The sequence below is a fragment of the Martes martes genome, assembly GCF_963455335.1.
Source record: "Martes martes genome assembly, chromosome: 11".
In the NCBI taxonomy this organism is placed as follows: Eukaryota; Metazoa; Chordata; class Mammalia; order Carnivora; family Mustelidae; genus Martes; species Martes martes.
The window spans coordinates 23862018-23881805 of NC_137899.1; the positions used below are offsets into that span (position 1 = coordinate 23862018).

Here is a 19788-nt window from a genome sequence, read left to right on the forward strand (position 1 = left end):
TGCCTTCAGGAAGAGTCCCACACAGAGAAGCCCTTTGTCTTTCTCAGATCCTACACAATGTAACAGTGGTTGATTTCTGCCTCACGGGTAGATGGAGTATGTTTGAAAATGATTACGAACCAGGGCCCGGGAAACGAATTCATGTCACAGACATTGACTCTATGTAAAGTATCTGGCAGCTTACAGTGGGATCCCAATCTCCAGTCTTATCTGCAGTGGGACTCAAGAGAAACGAGAAAGGGTAGGAATTCTCTACAAGCCCTGGGAGTAGCTCATTGTAGTTTCCAGGTAACATCTAAAATACCCATTCCATGTGGTTTGATCCTTATTCTTAATTGTTCAACAGAGAAAGGAGGTGCCTGCCTCCAAAGGTACGTTTTGAGAAAACGAGTCTGCCCTCACGTGTGCATGGAGAGGGTAACAAACGCAGAGAACCTGCCCTGGAGTGCGTTGGTGTGTTTCTCTGTTTTGGGGGGTGGGTGGGGTGGGCTTGCATATGCCCTCGTGAGAGGCTGAGGGAGAGGGAAGATAGGGTATGGGGTAGGGAAGGCTTTATCTATAATGTCTGCCCCTTTAAAGATAGTAAATCAACTTAAAATTTAAAATCAAATAACGTCCCTGGTGTGAGCCTATGCTTTGAGTGCAAAAATGCTGTTGGTCCATTTTAGTGTATCTTTCAGGAACGTCTTGAGGATTCACTATGCTTAGATTGTTGATAATACAGTTTGAGTGTTGGTAAGAGCTGGTTAAAGAACTGATAAAAATACTGCCTTAAGTCTCCATATAGCCAACCAAAATGCATGCGATGGCTTTGAAACCCCTCAAATCCCAAATGTTCAAATGCTTATTAGCCCTATAGCAGGTAACCTGCCGGCTTACTGACTTGGATTTAATCAAGTCTGAGCATCTCAAAAATCTATCTTGCCTTTGAGAAAAAGCATACCAGACTTTTCACTTCACTTTATGTGACGGATAAACCTGAGCTTTGTGGAAATTAAGTTTTTATAAATCCAGTCACTTTTTAAAATGTTTACAGAGTATTTTTTAAAGATCACAACAGTATTTTTCTAAAGTCATCAACTTTGTATTCTGATTTATCAGCCCCCCAATACATGTAGAACATACATGTGTGTCCATAGACATGTCTGTGGACTCACATGTACATACATGAGGTGGAGGGGGTTACTGGTGAATGTGTTCATTTTTCTCTTTTAAAATAGGGTACAAAGATGCTAATCTAGATAGGGTTAATGCTGTTGGGCAGAAACACCCAAATTTTTCAAATAATTGTCAGTTTGATGTGTGGCATTAGAGTTTCATCATGTAACTGAGCTGTTAAGATTCTCCAGAGCCTACAACATGTTAGGCCTCAGTAAGCTCAATATAGCCAGTTTGAGTAATCCCACATTGGTGCATGATACTAGTATGTGGCTCCCTGAAAAACTGGTAAGACTTCAAATTCAAAGAGTGTGACGTAAATGCTTATATTTATCAAAACATTACAAAAACATATATCTTCATTTATTCAAGTGTATTTTATAATAAGCCTAACACCTAAAAAGGGCTTGCTCTGTTTCATACCTCATGAAAGACCAGGGCAGGCTTAGAAAAATTGTTCTGATCCATTTCACAAAAAAGAAAAAGAAAAGAATGCTGGTTAGATTTTATGAATGAAGGGCTTTTGTACTTCTCTTTGAAAACTTTCATATTTTAAATATTTCAATACAACATTTAAAGCATTTTCTATGTTGTCACTTTTTCTTCTGTGAATTAAAATGTATCGAGTTCTTGCTATTTTGCATTACTTTTTTATGACTAAACTGCAATAAAAACATTCTTTATTGTGCTTGGGTCTCAATATTTGGCAGGGAGGCTAATGGTGGTGCAAGATGGGAGAGGATTTGTCTGCACAAGAAATAATTTGAAAAAAAAGTAATTTGAGAGATCTGCTGAGGATCCCAATACAACTTTATTTTTAGAAATACCTTGCTTTAAAAAAAAAAAAAAAAAAAGAAATACCTTGCTTTACCAGAAGTCTAACAGGAGCTTTACCAATATTTTAAGTCATTAATTTATAAGATGAAAATAAGTACTCTGTATGAAACCAATTCTGGATTTTCTAAATTGGATTATTATGTGTACATATTTTTCTTTCTGCTTTACTACTTTGCTAGTCATTAAAGTCACTAATTCGTCTTGATTAACTTGAAATCAACTCAAATGGCAAAGTAAAACCTAATATATCAGATGCTTCTTCCACTTTAAAAAGTTTGCCCAAAGCTTTATCATTCAGTGTGGTAGGAAAAAAATTTTTTAAAAACCACTGAAACACGTGGTCCTGTGCCTAGATGGGCTGCTTTGATAAGGGGCAGAAGAGCATGAAGGTGAGGAATACAGGTACGGAGCTGACAAAGTTGGCCATGAATCCCAGCTCGGCTACAAGTATATTAAGCAGGAAAGTTTTTGCACGCGTTACATCAAAATGCATTAGATCCACCACACTGGGTAGATGGGAGGACACCACTGGCACCCAGCCAGCATGTGCCTAGCATGGACGTGGTCTAAGCAGGCACTTTATGATATGGGACCCTTCAATGGTAGTGTAGTGATCAAAACATAATCAACATACATCATAATAAGCTTTTCTGCCTAACGACATTAGATACCACTTTTTATTGTACTACAAAGACATCTGAAGAAAACATACAATTTGAAACGCTTTATTTTTGTGTGTGTCCTGGTTATTAACAAGGCTATTTAATAAAGTTAGGATTCCAGTGAAAGGAAGTTTTCATGAAAGCCTTCGGGGTCAGTTGTATGTCATATAGCGGGGAGTTGCACTGAATTTGGCGTAAGACTTAATGACCTTATTTACAGCCTCCAAGAAATCCTTCTCGGTAGCAATTTTTCGCCGTGCTCTGATGGCAAACATGCCGGCTTCTGTGCAGACGCTTCTAATCTCCGCACCTTTCAAACAAAAAGAAAACGACAGGCTTATCAAAGCAGCCTGAACAGACAGACCAGCAAATGTAACGAGCAAGACCTTTCAACCTACCAGTGCTATTTGGACACAGTCGCGCTAACAATTCAAATCTGATATCTCTTTCGACACTCATTGAACGGGCATGAATCTTAAAAATGTGAGTCCGACCCTAAAAATGGGGGAACTGATAAATATTAAAATGGAAAAACACAGGAAGAAAAAATTTCACACGAAGGGACTCTTGGGATCTCTGAAACGAAATGACTTTCTTACCTCTAGATCAGGTAAGCTGAATTCAATCTTTCTATCCAGTCTCCCTGGCCTCATAAGTGCTGGATCCAGGGTGTCTGGTCTGTTAGTGGCCATCAGCACTTTAATGTTACCTCGAGGATCAAAACCGTCCAGCTGATTGATCAGTTCCAGCATCGTTCTCTGCACTTCATTGTCTCCTCCAGCACCATCATCAAAACGAGCCCCTGAGAAGACAAAAGGAAAAATAAGCTCCTCGACGTCCACTCGAGGACAGCGCGACGCATAACCTGAGGTACTGTCACTGCCCGCTCCTTTTGGGACACCGGAGCGCATGAACGTCTCCCTGGGAAGCACACGCTCTGAGAAGAGCCTCCTTTACACAAAACTGATTAGAGAGGGCATCTTTCAAAGGGGCTCATCATAGATTTACGGAACAGAGGCTTCTTTAAAGTATTTTTTTTAACTTCTTTAAGGAATTTTGTTTTTTAAGTGACTCAAGAACACCTCCACTTTCAGCACAATACACGTCTGCATGAGGCGACAGAACACATGCGGACTCGAGCGCTATGATGGTGTCTGTATGTAAGAAACGGTCATACTCTTCCTTCCAAGTTTCTCAGAAACTCTCCTTAAAAATATGGCTAAATCCATAATACAGCACACTGATTCTGATGTATTATCTGAGCTTAATGTCAATCTCTCATTTGCAACCAAAATTAAAAAAAAAAGACCTCCAAATATATACTCTCATTCTTAAGTTGTATAAATACATAAGGTTGTATTAATGTATTATGTATATTATAAAACACACAAAAAATTGGAAAACTTTTAAATGAGATTAAAAATACAAAGAAAAATTCTAGATTTCCTTCCTGTACCCTAATACTACTTTATATACAGTGTACTTTGGAAGCCACAGCTTCAGAGCATTCTGACATCATAAAGCTTATTCCAAAACTACTATACAAATAACTTCAGAGTCACAACACTACATCGATGCACTGTGGTCACGTTATGTCCTTCCAAGACATTAACCACAGAAATGTCCAAACCTAACATCCAACCAGTCTAAAAACAAGATTCTAGGTAACCTAACTGCAGTCCCCAGAGAGCATTAGAGGGTACACTATGTTTTCAAGTCATTTGTGTCACTAAGTTCATTAAGTAACTGTCTGAACATATGACATCTTTTGAGCTGTTAAGAATTATTGGGGCGCCTGGGTGGCTCAGCTGGTTAAGCGACTGCCTTCGGCTCAGGTCATGATCCTGGAGTCCCATGGTCAAGTTCTGCATCAGGCTCCCTGCTTGGCAGGGAGTCTGTTTCTCCCTCTGACCCTCCCCCTTCTCATGCTCTCCCTCTCAAATAAATAAAATCTTAAAAAAAAAAAATTATTACTCCCAGGATGCCTGGCGGCTCACAGTAAATTGAACATCCAACTCTTGATTTTTCCGCTCAGGTCATGATCTCAGGGTTGTGATATCGAGCCCCATGTCTGTCTCCTTCTCTCTCTGCCCCTCCTCTCTCCTAAAAAGAATTACTACTCTCATAAACTATAACAATAGTCCAGGCCTACAGAACAGTTTAGTGTTCAAGGTCTATCTCACTTATTAACTTTTTTTTTTAAGTAGGCTCTACCCCAGCGTGGAGCCCAATGTGAAGCTTGAACACATGACCCTGAGATCGAGATCTGAACTGAGATCAAGAGTTGGACGCTTAACCAACTAAGACACCTAAGTACCCCTATGACTTACTTTAAATTTCTCAAAACCCGTGAAATAAACAAGGCAGGAATTATCATTTCCTTTATATGGTAAGCAACCAGAAGCTCCGTTAGTTGGAATAACCTGCCTGCATCACACAGCTAATACTGTATTTCATCAAATCCACAAAGCCAGCAGTAACATTACTTTATGTATACATTATGGAAAACCGCCACCAACTAAATTATGCCCTAGTGCTTTCTTATCACATTAAGTGAAGCTACATCCCCAATTAGAAATTGTTGAAGTGTGAAAACGTGTGTCACGTGAACAAAATGAGGAAAGGACAAAGATCAAGACTTTCAGAAATAACAACGCTCCATCTCTTTTCCTCTATGGCAGATCTCTGTTGTCTGTTAGATCTGCAGCTCACACATGCCAGAGCTCACAGGAGAGCTGGAATTAAAATCCTCTACAAGATTAACACATCAAGAGAACTCTACACATATTACTTTAGCATGCTCGTGAAAAACCAATCCTAAAGTAGTCCTCTAAAAAACCACCTACCTCCAATAGCATCAATTTCATCAAAGAAGATGAGGCAGGCTTTTTTCGTTCTGGCCATTTCAAAGAGCTCACGAACCATTCGAGCCCCCTAATGAGAAAAATAATTCAGAACTGGTTTAAAACATTTTTTAAGCACAGTAAGAATCTACGCTTCAAACTTTCCAATATTCCTAACAGTATTCTCAAGTATTAATAATACCTAAAGCTTTTTTAAAAAACTGAAGTTGGTACCTATTCCATCAAATTAATCTTATTACCCTCCAAACAGTATTAATTTCATGATTCTATACCTATTAAATAGCCAATACTTCAAGATCTGAAGAGGTCAAATGAACACTTGAATAAAGGCACCATAACAATCAGTTAAAATTGAGGAAAGAAAGCTTCTGATTTATCATTAGCATTTGTGAGAACTAATTTCACCGTGTACTTTTTTTTTTTTAAGATTTTATTTATTTATTTGAGAGAGCGAGAGTAAGACAGAATAAGCAGAAGGAGGAGAAGAGGGAGAGGGAGAAGCAGGCTCCCTGCTGAGCAAGGAGCCCAACGCAGGCTTGATCCCAGGACCCTGAGATCATGACCTGAGCCAAATGCAGACGCTTAACCAACTGAGCCACCCAGGCTCCCTGCTTTTTAAGTTTTGATCAAGGAACAGATCAACTCATGCAGCTCCTTTACTGAGTCTTATTCTAAGTATACTAATCATTACTGTTTCAGATGTGATATACACAGCCCTAGACCTAATTGTAATGAAAAAATAAATTGTATGTATACGTGTGTGTATGTGTATACACCCTCATACATATAAAGACGATTATGTTCTCTTTTCATAATAACATATGAAACGCTGCCCCTGAAAAAGTACTTTTGAATGCATTCACTACATTTCTGGGGTCTCAGAAACCAAATCTGTAGAAAGGCCATCCTTCTGAAGAGGAAGCACACTGATTACAAGTTTTAGGCAATTGTTTGTTTCCAATGACCAAGGGAAGGCCAGTGGCTTCTGAGCTACTAATTACAATCCATCAGTCAAGAAATTTCACGTCTCAGTCCTTCAGTGTGGAACTGTTATTCCACATCATAAACCTTTCACAGGGCTACGTAATCATTGATTCTGATCAATGTACTTTACCTCACCGACGTACTTCTGTACAAGTTCAGATCCAATAACTCGAATGAAGCAAGCATCAGTTCTGTTAGCAACTGCCCGAGCACAGAGGGTCTTGCCTGTACCAGGTGGACCAAAGAGCAGCACACCCTTGGGAGGCTCAATGCCAAGGTTAACAAACCTCTCTGGCTGTGGTGGGAGACATGATTTTTACATTTATCACTTCTGTGTAATAAACACAGAACTACTTCTGTATCATATCTGTAAATATCATTTATTTAAACCAAAGTCATTAAGGCCACATGTATACACTTGATCTAAATAAGAATTTTGCTTATTCTAAGACACAAAATCTAAACAGACTCACATCAATACGTAATACTGAATGGCTTTTAATGGTGTTTTTCTTATCCAGGCTTAACAAAATATTTTCCCCCCGTTTTAAAAAAATTACAGTGTTTTAAAAAACAAAAGTAAAAAAAAAGTAAAAAATAAAAATAAATAAAAAACAAAAGTATTATCTGGTGTTTAATATTCCAGTTTTCCATTATCCTCCCAAGCTTATTTTGACTCAATTTAAGTCTACATCCTCTTGGTATCATTAAAACACGTGATTTCTTCTACAGTAACTTATAATAAATTCTAACATATCGCTAAAGGTTATACCCTCAATCTCCTCTGTCACTCAAGATAGCAGATCTGTTTTTTAATAGGTCTGACCAATCCTTTTGCTTCCTCTCTTCTGGAATGTACCAACCACACCTCTATCCTCTACCCCCTCAAAAGTTTTCACTAAGGAAAACATAAAATTTTTAAAGCTATCTAATAATAGTTAACTTAGTCCACAGATTCAGCCACTTACATGAAGTAATGGGGTTTCAACTACTTCTCGAAGTTTCTCAATCTGTTCCTTACAGCCACCCACATCACTGTATGTGACATCAGGTTTTTCTTCCACCTAAAAGAAAGATGAAAATGTGTAATATAGAGCCATAGGCTTTTGAATACTAGTTCAAATGTTCTATCCACTACAGCAGACCCAACACCCGAAAAGAAAAATGAGACTCGTAGCAAATAAGAATAACATAAAAATGGAATCCATTGTCCAGTGTCCTACCACCACTTGCAATACTACTTTCTATGATACTAAGTGAGAGACAAACCAGTAAAAAAAAAAAAGACTGATAAAAACTTTCTCATCTGAAAAACTTTAAAACATTTTGTAACTCTCCAGTATATGCCCACATATTGACAGTTTATAAGTCAAAGTTTCAAAATTCTTTGAGATGGATGCAATTGTATTCAAAGTCATGCCATTCCTTTTCCCTCCCGTATTTTCTTACCTGCATCATGGTAACTGTTGGGTCAATCTTGGGAGGCAGCGGAATGTGAATCTGATACTTATTTCTGTCCACCCTAAGGATTGTAAAAAAGATCATCATTCAACACATTCAAAAAACTTACTCAGTTAATCATCATGTATTGTATATACATTAACTTACTTAATCCTGACTATCTTAGAGCAAGTGCTCCCTCCACTCACACCATGTTACCTTAAGTAGACCATCAAACTCAACTCTCAAATCCTGCACTTGAGTCTGACGTTTAAAGCCATTCACAAAAAGCCCTAGTGGGGTAAAGGAAAGAAGCAGATGTGGAAGAAAGGGTGTTCAACGGTAGTACTCTACCACAGGGTATTGCTCCGTATTCTACGGCACCCAGTTCATTCATTCCAAAGAAGCCAAAGATGTGGATGTGTCATGGTATCTTTAATGAAAGAAGAGTATTTACTGTAAATACAATCTTACCCAACTCTCATCCCTTCTTCAATGTCGGTAGGTGCTACCTGATCACTGAGGTCCACCACAAACTTGGCAAACTGCTTCACATTGATAATGTACTTTGGGTCCTCCGAGTCAGCATTGATTATCTTCGTACACCTAACAGCAAAAGGCTTGATTAGAGTAAGGAACCTAAACCACTAATAATGAATTCAAGTAACTAGATTCTCTCCTGGGCAAGCAGTATACTAATGAGCAAGTAAAAACTAGAACTGCAGAAATTAGATCACTGCTAATGATCCTTTATTATAGAAACCCAAGGGTCCACTCAAATTAAGCTAAGCTATAAATTTTTCAAAAGACACATTCCCCTAGAAAGTTAAACCCAAATATTTCATTATTAAGAAGTTCTCTAATTTCTTGAATTTTTTTTTAAGATTTTATTTATTTATTTGAGAGAGAGATAGGGACTGGAAGAGAGCACAAGCCGGGAGAGGGAGAAGCAAGCTCCCCACTGAGCAGGGAGCCTGATGCGGGGCTTGATCCCAGGACCCCAGGATCAGGACCTGAGCCGAAGGCACATGCTTAACTGACTGAGCTACCCACGTGCTCCAATTTCTTGATTTTCTTAAGTACATTCCTTAGTGATACTCCTCTATATCTTAAGTTACTCTCCATTTTATTGTCCCTTTAGGAAGATGGTCATCTTGTCTCATAACAAGTTAAGTAATAAATGTGTTTACTTTCTTTTCTGAGTTTATACTCCAAATCCATGTTTATCATTGCAGCTATTTTTAACTCAAATGTATTCTTTTTCTGTGTGACATGGTAAAGGCAAATTTGTAATACCATGTACATCATAGTAAAAAGCAGTCTACTGCCCTTTCTCTTCTGTCTATGGAAGAAAAACAAAAAACAGAACTCACTGTAGGACAAATCCATGTCATAAGCTGTAGCACTAATACGGGGAAATACAAAATAGTCTAGAGTGTACATAAAGGTAGAGCCCAAAGTAAGCTCAAGAATGCTTTGTCCAGTCTTGAGCATGGTGTGGCTCAGCTCATGATCCTGGGGTCCTGGGATCGAGCCCCAAATTGGGCTCCCTGATCATTGGGGAAGTGGGGAACCTGCTTCTCCCTCTCCCCTCTCATGTTCTCCCTCCCTGTCCCTGTCTCTCTCTCAAATAAATAAAAACTTTACAAAAAGAAAAAAAAAAATGCTTTATCCTTGCAGCTAAACTGTGTGATAGGACTCTGTTTTCTGTTACCAGTCAAGGTCTACCAGGGAGGATTACATATAAAGTACTGATCACTACTTCCTCTGACAAACCATGTCCACAGTGTCTGCACAAATAAGGATTTTTTTTAATCCAAAGCTGAGAAAGTATATATACGTAAGGACATCGACTTTCAGAATGAACCTGAGTTTCTCTCAGTTCTTAGGTCTACAACTAAAATCAATGTATGATTGATTTATCATCAATCATATGTATGATCAATCATACATTGATTTTAGTTGTAGACCTAAGACAGACATCTAGCATAAAAGATAGACCCCAAACAAGCGAAGGGGAAAAAAGCACCTTGGATAAAGTAGAAACCTTGCAGTTATCATTCATTTCCTTAGTGATGAGACCATCTTACAACCATGATTCAAAAATAGAGGACATTCAAAAAAACAACAAACACCTATATTGAAAGAATAAAGAGCTCTTAGAAATTAAAAGCTTGAAAAGAGAAACAGGAAGGAACAAAAAAGGAATAAAAGGACTTAACATTAAGAAAATCTCAAAAGTAGAGCAAAAAGACCAAAACAAACAAACAAAAAACCACTGCACAGGAAAGATGAGCATATTAGCAGAGATATCCAGGAGATCCAAGTAATACAAGTCTGGAATAGAGGACCAAGAAAATAGAAAGAAATTAACAAATAATTTCGAGAAAAACTGCCACAGTGAAGGCCATGAAAGCCAAGCACCATGGATGAAAATTCACCAATACTGAGGCATGTCATTATGAAATCTCAGAATCCTGAGAACGAGGAGACTCTACAACTTTCAGATGAAATACAGGTCACACATACAGGACTGGGAATCAGAAGAGCTTCAGATCAACAACATTGGGAGGTAGAAGACCGTGGAATGCTGCCTTCAAAATTCTGAAGAAGGAACATTATACCAAGACATTTTCGGACATCCATGGTCTCAAAATATTGCCTCCCAACTTGCTTCTTTCAGGAAGCTACTACAGAGCTACTTACACCTAAAGCAGGTATACGTAAACCAACACGAGAAACTCATGGTACGCAAGCAACAGGAGAGCAGCAAAGGGAACCTCCAGGATCAGAGGTCAAGGATAGTTGTGATTTAGTATGTGCAAAGCGCCATGGTGCAAACTGAAGCAGGTGAGCAAGTGCTGGGAAAGACTTCTTCAAGACAATGGACTCAAGAGAACCTGAGGCACAGCTGACATACCTAAGGTATGTGTGAGAAAAAATCTGCCGGACCTAACACATCTAAAGAGCAATTTTAGACGATCAGGAAAACCTGGAGGGTTGAGTTTTTATATACATCGAAAACCGGCAAATGAGAAAGACGATTATGACAAGGAAAACAAGAAATGGTACAAGAAAGAAAATAATCACGGTTTACTACTTGCCTCTTAGTGAATAGCGTTACTTAGCCAGTTATGAAAACAGTGACTACTGACCTAACCAAAAGTTTACTGTAATTACATTAGGAGGATGTAGGGATAGGAAAGGTATGTTCTGGGGATGAAGGCAGAGGAAACAAAACAAAATCCTCAAACCAGCAGATAATACCTAAAATTAAAAAAACAAGACACAATCTACAATACGCAAGAATTGTGTCCTTAAGAATCATGAAGGTAGAAACCAAACCACCAGTTAAAATTTTTAAAAATAGGTATCTCTAAGGGTAGAGGAATTGGGAAGGACGACTATTGTCCTAGCACTGTTTAACTCTTTAAAACCACGATAAAACTGAAATATAAACCAATAAATGGAAAGAAGACAGAAAAAGAAGAAAAAGAAGAAAAAGAAGACAGAAAAAAAGGAGTGAGGGAGGAAGGAAAAGAGGAAAGGAAAAATAACCTTTAGCTGTAGTAAAGAGTTAAAATTGAAACAAAATTTTCAATGATTAGAATAAAACACAGGAGAATATAATCTCGGATTGAGCTAAGCCTTCATAAGCAACAATCAAACCCAAGAGGTATAGTGAAAATATATTAATTTTATTTTTTATTTTAATTTAAAATTAAATGAAATTTTTTATTTTTATTTTATTTATTTAATTTTTACTTATTTATTATATTTATTTTACACATTAGTACAACAAAAGGTACCAAGAAGTTAAGTGACAGAATGGGAAAAAAGATAACTATCATATTGAAGAAAAGATTAATATGTACAATATAGAAAGTGCTCCTAAAAATTCACATAAAGAACCCAATAGAACAAAACATGAATAGACACAGAAATACAAATGTTGGGGCACCTGGGTGGCTCAGTGGGTTAAAGCTCTACCTTTGGCTCGGGTCATGATCCCAGGGTCTTAGGATCAAGTCCCGTATCAGGCTCTCTGCTCAGCGGGGAGCCTGCTTCCCCTCTCTCTCTGCCTGCCTCTCTTGCCTGCTTGTGATCTCTCTCTCTCTGCCAAATAAATAAATAAATAAATAGTCTTTAAAGAAATACAAATGTTTAGTCAGTATAAGAAGCTGTCATACTGGTAATCAGCATAATGCAGTGCTTGCTTCAGCAGCACATATACTAAAATCAGCATAATGCAAATTAAAATGAGATTTTTATTTCCCCCTCAAATGGTAAAAGTGTAAAAACAGATGATCACATATCTTATATTGATCAGGGAAACAGATATTTGCCTCAAAGCCTCATGTTAGGGAGTATAAATTGGTCAAAACACCTTTTCCCAGATTTTCAAAACTGTAAATGCCTTTGACCTCCCAATTTCACTGCTAGTAAGCTATACTACAGAAGTGTATGCACATAGAGAAATATTTAACATGAATGTTCAGTATCGCAACTGTACAATAGTACAGTTTGTACAGTAACAAAACTGTAAATAAACAAAAATCTACAGAATATTAGTAATTTTTTAAAAACAAGAGAAAGACGGGGCGCCTGGGTGGCTCAGTGGGTTAAAGCCTCTGCTTTCCGCTCAGGTCATGATCCCAGGGTCCTGGGATCGAGCCCCGCATCAGGCTCTCTGCTCAGCAGGGAGCCTGCTTCCTCCTTTCTCTCTGCCTGCCTCTCTGCCTACTTGTGATCTTTGCTGTCAAATAAATAAATAAAATCTTTAAAATAAATAAATAAATAAATAAAACAAGAGAAAGAAAAAAAGAAGTACTAAAAAAAAATCAGGACATGTTTCTTTGCATGCAAATATATATATGAAGATACACAGGAGGGCTAAGAGGACCAAACTATTTTCAGTTACAGCTAATGAGGGGATATGGGACAGCGAAGATGAGAAGGGAGGTTTTCCTGTTTTCATCTGATCTTTTTGGTACCATCTGAATCTTTCGAATCTTTTATATGATTATATCTTCACCTACTTTTTGAGTAATTGTTGAAAGCATAAAATTTAATCCCAGATACTTCTATAAAAGCTTTGTTTACTTCAAACTAGGAATAAGAATTTTAAGAACTACTGCATACACCTGGGTTCTAAAAAGTGCTTAAAAGTACAGATAAAAATAAATTTCCAGCATACTATGCATACCTTGCAACCTGCAAAGGCTGTTCACTCTGCAGTGTTTGCTTATCTGCAGCCAAATCCCAGAGTGCTGGTGGGGCCAGGCCAGTATCAGACTCTTTAATACCTAAATAAAGAGAACAAAACCCACTGAAATGTAATGCATCACCTGTAAGCAAGCATTCTCAAGCTCAGCACCACTGACATTTTGGATGGAGTAATTTGCTGTGGGGGGTGTCCTATGCATTTTTGGGTAGCGGGCAACATTCTTGGCTGCTCGCCACTAGATGCCACCAGCACCACCTCCCCCTCAAGTCATGAGCATCAAGAGTATCTCTAGTCACTGCCAAATGTCCTGGAGGAAGGGGGCACGGGGGTAACACTCCATCTGAAAACCACTGCCCTAAAATAGTCACAAGCCAAAATGCAGTGTGCTTACTTCAAGCAATACCCTGGGAGACCATATATTTTTATTCACTAAGAAACATTTACTACTTTTTTTTTTTTGAAACATTTAGTTCTTTAATAGAGTTTATTGAACTTGGCTCTGAGCAACAGAAACATTACTTGCTTAAAGGATGAGGTTGCTTACCTGCTTAAGCACTCATCTTGGTTGTAAAAGGTAGCAAAAGATTATTAAAGGAGTTCTAATTTCTTAACCAGAGGGTAATAATTTTTTTAATCTATAATTCATGAAAGAGTTAGTTTTGTATTTATACTCTTTTGATATAATTAATACAGGACATTTAAAGAGGTAATAATAATGAAATACATACCAGTGAGCTCATTAATTTTCTTGAGAAGTTGTTGAATGTCATCTTCAACCTGCTTTATCTGCCTAGAGTAAGTGCTTTGACCCTAGAAGATAAAGATCACTTGAATTAGAACATTAAGACATCAATGTATTAAACTGCAAACAAAGTGTTAACAGTTACAATCTTAATAGCTGTTATTGACCCAAAGCTTATGAAGTGGAAATAGAGCGTATCTTTCAGAAGTATTCCTGAACCAGTATTTGCCCTCAAACAACACACCATTATGTAGGCTAACAAACGGAAATCATGCCTGAAACTAACGAAAACTACAAGTCCATTTCTATGCATTAAACTTTCCATTTCAGATCTAATTCAGTTGCATACATTTTAAATATAGTACACACTGGTGTATGTTAGTTCAAGTATCTCCCAATGTAGGACCATACTTACTTACAAATAGTATAAAAAAATATACAAGCTTTGATATGCTGAATATTTGCTCTCGACCTAATCTAGAGAGAAACTGTGGTAACGTAACTTTTCAGTGAGGATTATTACAAACTGCTAGACTTTCTTTTCTAATTTGGAAGGATAATACCAATAATAGTTCTTTTTTATTTTATTTTATTTATTTATTTGAGAGAGAAAGCGAGCGAGCATGAGGAGGGGAGGGTCAGAGGGAGAAGCAGACTCCCCTCAGAGCAGGGAGCCCAATGCGGCACTCGATCCCAGGACTCTGGGATCATGACCTGAGCCGAAGGCAGTGGCTCAACCGACTGAGCCACCAGACACCTGCAACAATAGTTCTTATTTCAACATAAAACATCTACATTTGGGACACCTGGGTGGCTCAGTCGGTTGAGCCACTGCCTTCAGCTCAGGTCATGATCCCAGGGTCCTGAGATCAAGTCCCACAAGGGATGGGAGGGTGGTCCTTGCTCATCAGGGAGCCTGCTTCTCTCTCTGCCTCTGCCTGCCACTCTGCCTGCTTCTGTGCACACACAGGGGCGCGTGCTCTCTCTCTCTCTGACAAATAAATAAATAAAATATATATTTTTTAAAATCTGCATTTAGTAGACACTAAAAGGACTTACGTAAGTTTTCAGCAAGGCAATATCCCCCTCATCCAGAGCTAAAATAAGAGAGAATACATTAGGTTCAAATCCAGGAAATTAGAGCTAACAATTCTTTTCTATTAAATTTAAATTGCATTAATTGAGTGAGAAAAATCACGCAAAGTTAGTAATGACATAAATACAACCAAGAAAAAGTTCCTGGACTCAAGGAACTTTTATCTTAATTGGGTAAAGGCAGATTTTTAACCAACGGCGTCACATAAATGCTGAAGAGTCTTAAAGTCCTGTGACACAAAAAGAACAGGGAGCCCGAAGAACAGTTTGAGAATAGGAACAACCTGGTCACTAGCAAAGTTGCAGCAAGTCATGCATTTGCTAAAGTAACGCTGGAAAAAAAGAATCTAAGCATCAGTTCTGTCATCTGAGAAACAGAGAACACTCATTTTACCCTCATAATGCTGCTATAAAGACCAACTAAGATATGGGTGAAAAAGCACATAAAATTCTGTATTAGTCATAACTATATACAAATGATACATTTACTGATACATTTACAGAATGATAACCTACCCAGGGACATACACGGATGAAATGCTAAATCTCTGTGACTAAGTTTTCTACTAGGTGTCTGAGTAGCTCTGAGCAGTATCCTAAAATACTGCCAAGGCAAAGAGTAAAGTGTGGGATGAACACAGAGAGAAAATTTCTTTCTTTGGCAGGGAGGTGGAAATGGAAAAGAAAACAGTGCTAGGAAGGATTGAAGTTGTTTACGAAGGGAAGAGTAAGAGAAAAGAAAGGGGAAAAATGCAAGAATATTTTTTAAATAGTCTGTAAGGAACAAAAGAAGAAAGCAGCATAAAGATAGGACTAGAAGGGGAAGAAATGTGAGCTGGGCGTGCATTATCTCCTGCACTGTGGGTAGAAGTGTCAAGCCATATAGTCCCTACACAGAGTAATTTCGCATTATCAAACTTACAACTCCATTTCTAAAACGGACCCTACAGCTTGTGTTTGTACTGGGATAAAAGTTATATGAACAAATTCGTTGCTCTAGGATGGCCGTCAGATTGGAAGACATCTACATGTGCATCAATAAGGATTAATTGTATATATTACTGCTCCCCCAATAAAGTGGGATACTATGCAGATGCAGAGGTAGGCAGACAGCATGGATTTTTTATAAAACAATATGAACTTATCCCTAAGACACATGAAGATGGGGGAAAAGCAAGATGCACAATATGCTCCTTTATAGGTAAAAATAAACGCTTGTTTATGCACAAAATGTCTAGAAAGATAACGCAAAATGGCAACACGATCTGCCTCCGATAGCTGAGATACACTGAGGGGTCCAGTGTATCTTTTTTTATGCCTTTACTGTTTTGAACCATTTGAATAAATTAATCAAAGGAATGTGTGCCCCCCCACCTCGGTTGTGGTTTTTTGTTTTTTTTTGTTGTTGTTGTTTTTTGTTTTTTTGCTTGTTTTGTTTTGTTTTTAAGAAAACCACGTCTCAGGATTCCGGCTACATAGAGATAGCACCAAGCCGTTCCACTAGAGGAGGAGGAGGGACAGGAAAAGAGGATCCAGGCGGTCAAGCACCGCCAGGCGGGGACACTTTTCAAGGCAGGCAGGGCCAAGCACGGTGCGTGACCTCCTCAAGACGTGACAGCTCAGTATGAATAAAAACCTCGATCGGAGGGAGATGAATACAGAACTGGGACCAACATGTGGGGCAGAGGGAAGGCACGCCGGCTAAGCCGGCTGCCGCCACCGACTAAATCATCAGGGGCACAAAAGGAGCTCAACGCCGAGCGGCGAGCAAGGAATCCAGCCTCCCATCCGGGGCCAAGCCTGGTTCTGCTCCGGCCCGGACCGCCCGCCTGTGTCAACCGACCTCGGATGGGCTTGTCGTCCTTCTCCTCCTCTTTGGTTTTCCTCTGATCGGCACCGAGGTAATCCGGCATTTTCGGAGCTCCGAGGGCCTCAACTGCTCAGTGATTACACAGCACCTTCGTCGCTTCCGGTGGTGCCGCTCTTTCCTTTCCTCACCGGAAGTAAGCGGAGCTCTGCGGACCGGTTTAGTCTGCGCACGAGAACCGGAAGAGAGTCCGGGAGGACAGGAGCTGGCGTCCCCTCGCAGTTCCGGGACCAATTCCCGGTGGGAACCGGACGTGGGTCGGCCCTGGTCCCTCACTAGGGAGAGTTTACCTGAACAACACCTTGGCCACGGCCCGGAGTTTAAATCCTCATTTAGTCATTTCTTCACTGTGCGCTCTTTGGTACCTACTCTGTGCTTTAAGTTTATCCTTCATCTCACAGCGGTGTGAAAATAGTATTAAATAACGGTGTTTTCAAAGTCTCTGCAGTATTAGATACGCAGTAAGTAGTAGCTAGATCTACAAATAGAGTGAAGGTAAAGAGAGGTTGTTCCTTAATTTGATGTCGGTGTGAAATGAGATAAACAGTTTCAGTGTTTCAACCTCCTGCCAAAGAGGACTGGTAAGGAACCATCCTCAGGTACGGGGGAGTTGGGGAAAAGAGCAGGTTTTGAGAGAAATTAGTTTAGGTGATGAATAGAAGTGAGTGGTTAGGAAAGAACTGAATTTACAAATGAAAACCCGACCCTTCTTTACGCTAAGGCCGGACATAGGGAATAGAGTGAAAACATAACCTACAGGGTGGGAGAAAGAATTTGGGTGTCATAAATTCGATAAGGGATTAATATCTCAAATATAGGAAGAACTCCCAACTCAAGAGGAAAACAGCCCCATTTTAAAAATGAGCAATGGGGGCGCTTAGGTGACTCAGTTGAGCCTCTGACTCTTGATTTTGGCTCAGGTCACGATCTCAGGGTCTTGGGTTCGGAGTCGGCTTGTCTCCATTTTACTGTTCCTCCCCTTGCTCACACTCTCAAGTAAATAAAATCTTGAAAAAATAACTAAAAATTCAATGGACTTGAATAAACATTTCAAAGAAGATACATAAATGGCCAGCAAGTACAGGAAAAAGATGCTCAATACTAGCCATTGGGGAAATGCAAATCAAAACCAGGAGATACTACCTTACACCCATTAGGATGGCCACTATCAAAAAAGGGGGGGTGAAAAGAAAGAAAAGTGTTGGTGAGGATGTGAAGGAAAAGGAATCCTTCCATACTGTTGGTGAGAATGTAAAATGACAAACTAGGGAAAATAGTATGGCAGTTCCTCAAAAAAAATTTAAAAATGTAATTACCATATGATGCAGCAATTTCAGTTCTGGATATACTCAAAAGAATCAAAAGCCAGGTCTCAAAAAAAAATAATTTATATCTCCATGTTCATAGCAGCACTATTCACAATAGCCGAAAGGAGAAAGCAACCCAATAGGCAAATGAATGGATAAGTAAAATGTACATACCATGAAATACTATTCAGCCTTGAAAAGAAGTTCGGACACATACTACAATTGTAAAGACATTATGTGACATAATTAACCAGTCACAAAAAGACAAATGGTGTATGATTCCACTTATATGAGGTACTAGAGTAGTCAAATTCTTAGAAACAGAGATTAGAATGATGGTTGCCAGGGTCTAGGGGGAGGTAGAAATGGGGAGTTGTTACTTATTGGGTTTCACAAGATGAGAAGAGTTTTGACAATTGGTTGACAATTGGTTGTGCAACAAAATGAATGGGGCCCTGCGTGGGTCAGTCAGTTGAGGGTCTGCCTTCGGCTCAGGTCATGATCCCGGGGTCCTGGGATCAAGCCCCTCAGTGGGATTACCTGCTCAGCGGGGAGCCTGCTTCTGCCTCTCCCTCTGCCCCACCTCCCTGCTCATTCTCTCTCTCTTTCAAATAAATAAATAAAAATCTTTATTAGAGGGGCACCTGGGTGGCTCAGTTGGTTAAGTGTCTGCCTTTGGCTCAGGTCATGATCCCATGGTCCTGAGATCGAGCCCTGCAGCAGGCTCTCTGCTCAGCAGGAAGCCCTCTTCTCACTCTCTCTCTCCCACTCCCCCTGCTTGTATTCCCTCTCTCACTGTCTCTCTCTCTGTCAAATAAATATAAAAAATCTTTTAAAAGGAAAGTATTTTAAAAAAATACAAAATGAATGTATTTAACACAACTAAGCTGTACACTAAAAAAATGGTTAGGATGTGAATTTCACATTGTGTGTATTTTACCACAATTAAAAAAAAAAAATCCATATGACCTTAGAGGTAATTCTAAGAATGAATGTGGTAGGTGTGAGAAAAAATTAAGAAAGTGGAAGCAGGTTACTTTGAGCCTTAAAGCCTGTCTTAACAAGTGCTTATATTAATAAAGAAAGGTATCAGGAAGAGGTTTAGGGGGAGATAATTAACTTACCTTTGAAATGTCCATTTTGAAGTGACAGCTTGGTTATGTGGTAGATAGCAGGCCTATCAACTTACTTAACAATGAAAATGTAATTCATAGAGACTAATTCTCCAACTTCTGGTGCTCTTTAACACATCGTCTTTCCTTTTGCTCAACCTACTCTAGATACAGCCGCGGGGCTGGAGGGGGGTGGGGGAGAGGGGTGAATCTTGGTCCACTGGTTCCCTTTTGCTAGTTTTTGCGTTTTACCTCAGTCTTAGAAGGAATCATAGTAGAAGTACAATTGATTTTATTATACATTAAACAACTAAGTTCCAGAATCCTGTAATTGGTAATATCTTGGAGGGGGAGGAGGAGGACAACTTCTTGTTTTTAGAGCAGTGTAAAGAGATTGCTGGCCTTGGAATAGAATCTTTCTTCTTTTTTTTTTTTTAAGATTTTATTTATTTGACAGAGATCACAAGTAGGCAGAGAGGCAGGCAGAGAGAGA

At 39.1% G+C, this 19788-nt stretch overlaps 1 protein-coding gene across 1 annotated transcript; it reads right to left on the reverse strand.

The window, feature by feature from the left end:
- Positions 1-1934: 1934 nt before the first annotated feature.
- On the reverse strand, positions 1935-17011 carry PSMC2 (proteasome 26S subunit, ATPase 2). The gene is made up of 12 exons (XM_080818810.1): positions 16853-17011; positions 14974-15011; positions 13901-13982; positions 13152-13251; positions 8420-8551; positions 7955-8027; positions 7474-7569; positions 6636-6800; positions 5504-5591; positions 3257-3459; positions 3056-3152; positions 1935-2967 (listed from the first exon to the last, which is right to left on the reverse strand). Exons 1-12 carry the CDS (start codon positions 16920-16922, stop codon positions 2810-2812), a joined length of 1302 nt encoding a protein of 433 aa, XP_080674936.1. The 5' UTR covers positions 16923-17011; the 3' UTR covers positions 1935-2809.
- Between the last annotated feature and the right edge of the window lie 2777 nt (positions 17012-19788).

Excerpts from the sequence above, each read along its gene's own strand:
- PSMC2 (XM_080818810.1), bottom strand. The coding sequence starts at position 16,922 with ATGCCGGATTACCTCGGTGCCGATCAGAGGAAAACCAAAGAGGAGGAG. Across the intron at positions 8,552-13,151 it reads CAGCCTTTGCAGGTTGCAAG|GTGTACGAAGATAATCAATG; the intron begins GTATGCATAGTA and ends TTTTGCTGTTAG. Across the intron at positions 6,801-7,473 it reads TTGAAACCCCATTACTTCAT|CCAGAGAGGTTTGTTAACCT; the intron begins GTAAGTGGCTGA and ends CTCCCACCACAG.